The sequence below is a fragment of the Alexandromys fortis genome, unplaced genomic scaffold (assembly GCF_014885135.2).
Source record: "Alexandromys fortis isolate MF-2015 unplaced genomic scaffold, M_Fortis_MF-2015_v1.1 scaffold_264, whole genome shotgun sequence".
NCBI classification, from domain to species: domain Eukaryota; kingdom Metazoa; phylum Chordata; class Mammalia; order Rodentia; family Cricetidae; genus Alexandromys; species Alexandromys fortis.
This window is the reverse complement of record NW_026068140.1, coordinates 1640364-1646331: the sequence shown is the minus strand read 5'-3', so window position 1 is coordinate 1646331 and position 5968 is coordinate 1640364. Positions and strand designations below refer to the sequence as shown.

The following is a 5968-nucleotide window of genomic DNA, read 5'->3' as shown; positions in this document are numbered from 1 at the left end:
CAGCACTCACGTGGTAGCTTACAATTGTCTGTAACTCCAATTCTAGGAGACCTGACACCCTCACACAGACGTACATGCAGACAAACCATCAACCAATGCTCATAAAGTAAAAATAAATTATAAAAAATAAGTAAGTAATAAATAAAATTTCAAAAAATTTTAAAAGAAGGTCAAAACAGGCTTGGTGTGGTGGGGCACACCTTTATTCCCAGGGTAGGGAGGCAGGCTAAGGCAGGTTGCTGAGTTTGAGGGCATCCTGGTCTACAGAGTAAGTTCAAGGACAACCAGAAACCCTATCTCAAAAAAAAAAAAGCAGAACTAAAAGATAAAACCCCACAGAAGAAAGCTGACCCACGGGCCTAAGGACGAGGCTCAGCAGTAACTCTGGTACTCTGCCGATACAAAGTCCTGGTCTGATCCTCAGCACAGGATCTGATCAAAAAGAAATAATAATAATAAAAATTAAAAAATGGTTCAAGCGCATGGGAAAAAAGGGTTCAAGCAGCACATGGGGTATTATGGGACAGAAGCAGAAGATTAAAGATATATACTGGGCATCATAGTGCACGCCTTTAATCCCAGCACTAAGGAAGCAGAGGCAGGTGGATCTCTGAGTTCAAGATTAGCAGAGACCCCATCTTAGAAAAAGGAAGTTAGATATAGAAAGGACACGATCAATTACGGAGTGTCCCCAACCAGTTCTAGTTCTACAGACCAGCCCACCAAGGGCAGAGGATGGGAACAGTCACAGCCACGCACCTGTTGGCATTATACACACGAATAGAGTCTTCCAGCAGGGCCACCGCAAACTTGTTGGTGTGAGGGTGCCATGCAAAGACCCGTAAGCAGCAGCTTGACCTGCGGAGGATGAGCATGAAGACAGTAGCTGCACCCCCTCCTCCTCGAACAGCCTAGCTACTCAGACTCCCTTTCCTTCCCACAGAGGAAAGGGATGCTCGGTTTTCCTTTTGTTCCTTTCTGAGGAGCATCTTAGTTAGGGTTTCTACTATTGTGATAAACACCACAGCCAAAAGCAACTTGGGGAGAAAAGTGTTTACTTCATCTTATAGCTTATAACCCAGCATCCAGGAACAGTGAGGGTAGGAAGCCAAGGCTCTTAGGGACTGCGGCAGGAACTGGAGGAGAGGCTGTGCTGTGGCAACATTAGCTGGCTTGCTCAGTCTGCTTTTTTCTGGGGAGTAGGGTGGGGGGGTGGGGTAGGTGGCTAGGTAGGTTGTTTTGTTTTGTTTGGCTTTTTCGAGACAGGGTTTCTCTGTAGCTTTGAAGCCTGTCCTGGAACTAGCTCTGTAGACCAGGCTGGCCTCAAACTCAGAGACCCATCTGTCTCTGATGGGTCTGCCCGCCTCTGCCTCCCAAGTGCTGGGATTATAGGTGTGCACCACTACCGCCTGGCCTTGTTTTGTTTTGGAGACAGTGTCTCACTATGTAGCTCTAGCTGTCCGTAACTCACAATACAGACTAGGCTGGCCTCTAACTCAGAGACCCATCTGTCTCTGAGTGCTACGATGGGCCACTGTATCAGATTGCAGCCCGCTGTCTTACATCACAGGACCACCATAGTGAGCTGGGCCTTCCCACGTCAATCATCAATGAAGAAAACACCCCCACTGCCAGGAGGCAGTGGCACACACCTTTAAATCCCATCACTTGGGAGGCAGAGGTGATCTCTGAGTTCGAGGCCAGCCTGATCTAGAGAGCAAGTTCCATCCAGGATAGCTAGTTGTCTAGAAAAATAAAACAAAAACGAAAAACCACCTCTAGGGCTGGAGAGATGGCTCAGAGGTTAAGAGCATTGCCTGCTCTTCCAAAGGTCCTGAGTTCAATTCCCAGCAACCACATGGTGGCTCACAACCATCTGTAAAGGGGTCTGGTGCCCTCTTCTGGCCTGCAGGCATACACACAGACAGAATATTGTATACATAATAAATAAATATTTAAAAAAAAAAAAAGAAAGAAAGAAAAACCACCTCTACAGACTGACCCACAGGCCAATTTGGTTCCCTCTTTCCAAATGACTCTAGCTTTAAGGGAGTTGAGCTAAAACTAGCAGAACAAGGTAACAATATGGAGGAGTCTCAGCCTTGACCTCTCTCCCCCCAAAGGAATTTTCAAACTTCAGAACTTCTGTCCCACAGGTGCCAGAGTATGTGCACTCACCAATTAGTTACCTGGGCGAATTCAGCAATCAGATCTTCGCTCCTGAGCTGTAAGAACACAGCAGACAGACACTGCATACACAGGAGCTCACCTCCACCTTCACTTCCCACATCCCACCCAGCCCTGCCTACAAAGGAAAGAGGTGGGGAGGAAGCCAAACTTACAGACATGTGTGGGAACAGGGAGCCATGGAGGGAGGAGGCCCAGCGACAGAGAGCCAGGGCCCAGCTGGATCCTGTCTTCACCCATTCAAACACTGCAGGGTTAGAGAGACAGCTCTGATTGCATCTTACTAGCCATGTTCTTAGGTGAGGACAGAGTCAAAACTCTAATCCTGTGCCCAGCACTGGATGGGCCTAGGCACCTTCCTTCCCAGTACCCACTCTGGGGCACCAGAGCACACAGAAGAGACAGTGACAGAAAACAGCAGGCTACGGGAAATGGGCGAACAGTCAGGGTGAGTTTGGGGAAAGTATGAGGAGACAGCTCACAAGTACAGGGGACTGGAGGGTACTGACCTTCTTCCTCTGAACTTGCAATTTCATTCAGGACTCCAGAGAGGCCCACCTCACGCCTCAGAAGTAGAAAAGACAACAGTTACTCTCCTCCTGTCCCAAGTGCCCTAACAGGTCTCAGCAAACACACAAGAGGGGGGGTGTGTGGCGCTGGTGCGCACCTCCCTGCCAGGACATCGAGTCAGGCCTGTAATTCAGCACTGGGCAGGTAAAAATTGTTGGATTAGAATTTCAAGATTCTTAGCAGCACAGTGAGTATGAGGCCTCCTTTTTGTTTTTTTACAGGAGGTACTGTGTGTTTAATGAGCACAACTAGGCAGCAAGCACTTTATCACTTTATATATTACTTTTTTTTTTTCAAGACAGGGTTTCTCAGTGGACAGTCCTGGATGCCCTAGAACTTACTTTGTAGAGCAAGTTGGCCTTGGTCCACCTGCCTCTGCCTCCCAAATGCTGGGATTAAAGGGGTGTGTTACCATGCCTGGCCTGCCCTCTGACTCCCAATCTGGCTGGCCCTTTCATTTATCAGAATAACCTAAATGACAGGTTGCCCACTTACACACTTACAGGTGAGGCAACTAAATCTCATGGATTGGGGGTGGTGGACTTTCTGAGGTGACTCAGGGCTTGGCCTGGTGTAGTAGCTCACAACTTTAATTCCAGCATGCAGGAAGAACCCTGTGAGTCCTCAGCCAACCTGGTATAAATAGTGAGTTCTGTCCAGCCAGGGCTATATACTGATTAAGATGAGATCCTGTCTCAAAAAGAGAAGAGGGAGGGAGGGAGGGAGGGAGGGAGGGAGGGAGGGAGGGAGGGGGAAGGGAGAGAAAGAGAGCATCAACCTTACTGTCAGTGAACGACAGATCATCAAAGTGTCTTAAGCATTTCAGAAAGGTCAATTTGAAATTAGAATAGTCCAGAACGGAGAAAGGGATCAGTTAAGAAGCTACTTAAGGACTCCAGGGGAAAAAATGGTGGAGTAGCCTGAACCTCCAGAATAGAGAAAAGACTTGGGGAGCAGAGTGTAAGACTTGAGGAACAGGTAGGACAGCAGTAGGGAAGAGCAATACCTGAGAAACAGCTGGCTGTAACTGATCAGTAATATGCCTGTAATGTGCCAGGCACTGGGCTGGATGCTTCCAGAGTCCAATTTAACGATCACCACAACCCTACTGCTTCTGTTTTGTTTGCTTTTTGCTTTGGTTGGCTGTTTTGAGAGACTCATGGAGTCCAGGCTGGCCTCAATCTTACTTTACAGCTCAGGACATGTTGGCCCTTGCCCAGTGTCTGACTACAGGCGTGCACTACCACACTCAGTTTATGTGCCTGACTGACTACAAGCGTGCACTACCACACCTGGTTATGTGCCTGACTGACTACAGGCATGCACTACCACACCGGGTTTATGTGGTAACTCCTTACAGGTAACGGTAATGACAACGGTGAGAGCAAACATTTCAATGGATTAGTATGTGCCAAGACAGGCCTCTAAGTGTTTTGCATCTATTTTTTATAGTGCCTTGTAACCCAATCTGGTAATGTCAACTAACTTGGGGGGGCTCTCTTTTAATTTACATGCATTGGTGTTTTGCCATGGGTTTCGGGTCCCCTGGAGCTGGAGTTACAGATAGCAAAAAGCAGCCACGTGGGATCTGGGAATTGAACCAGGGTCCTCGAGAAGAGCAGTCAGTGCTCTTAACTCCTGAGCCATCTCTCCAGCCCATCTGTGCATCTATTTAATACTACACAGGTTTCACTTGAGGACAGAGTAGTTAAGTAACTTTTCCAAGGCTACACAGCTAAAAATGGTGGCCAGGAAACACAGCTTCAGCTCTTACATGTGACCTATGCATGCAAGAACCAATACAGCCTTTACCTAACTTTCCTGAGCTTCAGATAAAAGCTCAAAACAAATAATGAACGGCATGAGGTGGGTCCTGAGAGCACCACCAGAAATCAAGGCAAGCCATTCGGGATAAACGAAGCTTCTGATAAAGCCTTGGGGTTTAGATGGGCTATCTGATATGATTTCTGCTGTTATCGATAGGAAGATAGAGACTGAATAAAGCAGCCTTTTCAAGAGCAGACCAAAGCAGAGATGTGGTGACATCATTCCTCCAGCTCTGGAGACCAAGCCTACGCACCCCTTATGTCTCCCACTCTTCCAGGCTCTGGAGACCAAGCCTATGCACCCCGTATGCCTCCCACTCCACCAGGCTCTGGAGACCACGCCTACGCACCCCTTTGCCTCACCAAACACTGATGCACCTCTTCCACACTTGTTCCCGGTGATGGATGAAGGCAGTTCTTGTACCATGCTCCAGCCTCCCAGGAGTTTTTAGGGGATCCTTGGTCAGGTGTAGGACAGGAAGATTGATCCACTATACCTCAGAAATGGGGGAAGAGTCAGTCTCTTCCCCAGATCTTACCGGAAACCCCTGCCATCTCCAATCCATAGCTGGCCTAGGCTAAGAGATTTCACGGCCCCTTTCCCATATTCTCAAATGAAACACTTGTGAGTCAGAAAAACAAACTTTAGCCCTTATCTGCAACCCCAACCGCTTTTCACAGGACTGATATGAGAAGAGACCTGGCTCAGCGCATCCTCCCTTCTCTCTACCACTTCTAGGACCTCCTCACATGCCTTGGCATCCCCTACAGGCCTAAAGTACATTTCGTTCTCTTTTAGTCTCCCGTGGGAGCCCCACTTTCCTCAGACCCAGCCCTGCATCCCCACTCGGACCACCTGGCCCCGGAAGTCAGGAGGCGGGCTCTCATAGCTGTTGCCGGTCACCAGCTCGTTATTGTGCTCATACAGGGTGACTTGACCCCTAGGCGGCGGCGGGGGAAACAGCCCCAGGGAACACATCTTGCCAGTCCGGAGGGCGTGTGGAACCGAAAGCTCCCGGCTGGCGACAGCTCTCCCTGGATTCTTAGTTCCCGGGCTAGATTCGTTTGCGGACGGGTAGTCGTACAGGACAAACAACAGCGCAAAGCTCAACGGAAGTGCAATGAAGAAAGTTCCGTGTGAGATTTCAGGACGGACATCCGGAACTTCCTGGCGCGACTCCTAGCGGAAGTAGCGGCCCGGAGGGGACACGTCGCAGGGCCTGCTTGTAGTAAAGAGGGCTGCGGTTTGGTTTTGGTTTAGTTCCTGACTACTGTTTTTTCCAACTCCTAAGCCCCAATAGCATCTCCCACTCAATAAGGAAAATGTCCAAAATAAGCCAGGTTTAGGAAAGTACTTAACTAAACCCTCCAACGCCGTGGATAGT

At 48.9% G+C, this 5968-nt stretch overlaps 1 protein-coding gene across 1 annotated transcript in view; it reads right to left on the bottom strand.

The window, feature by feature from the left end:
• The window catches only part of Aaas (aladin WD repeat nucleoporin), a 20608-nt gene extending 14892 nt beyond the window's left edge, over positions 1–5716 (bottom strand). The window contains exons 1-6 of the mRNA XM_050126690.1: positions 5440–5716; positions 4947–5074; positions 2697–2752; positions 2343–2434; positions 2179–2225; positions 760–858 (exon numbers count right to left, since the gene is read on the bottom strand). Coding sequence (XP_049982647.1) covers positions 760–858; positions 2179–2225; positions 2343–2434; positions 2697–2752; positions 4947–5074; positions 5440–5562 — 545 coding nt within the window. The 5' untranslated portion in view covers positions 5563–5716. The remainder of the gene's footprint in view (positions 1–759; positions 859–2178; positions 2226–2342; positions 2435–2696; positions 2753–4946; positions 5075–5439) is intronic.
• Between the last annotated feature and the right edge of the window lie 252 nt (positions 5717–5968).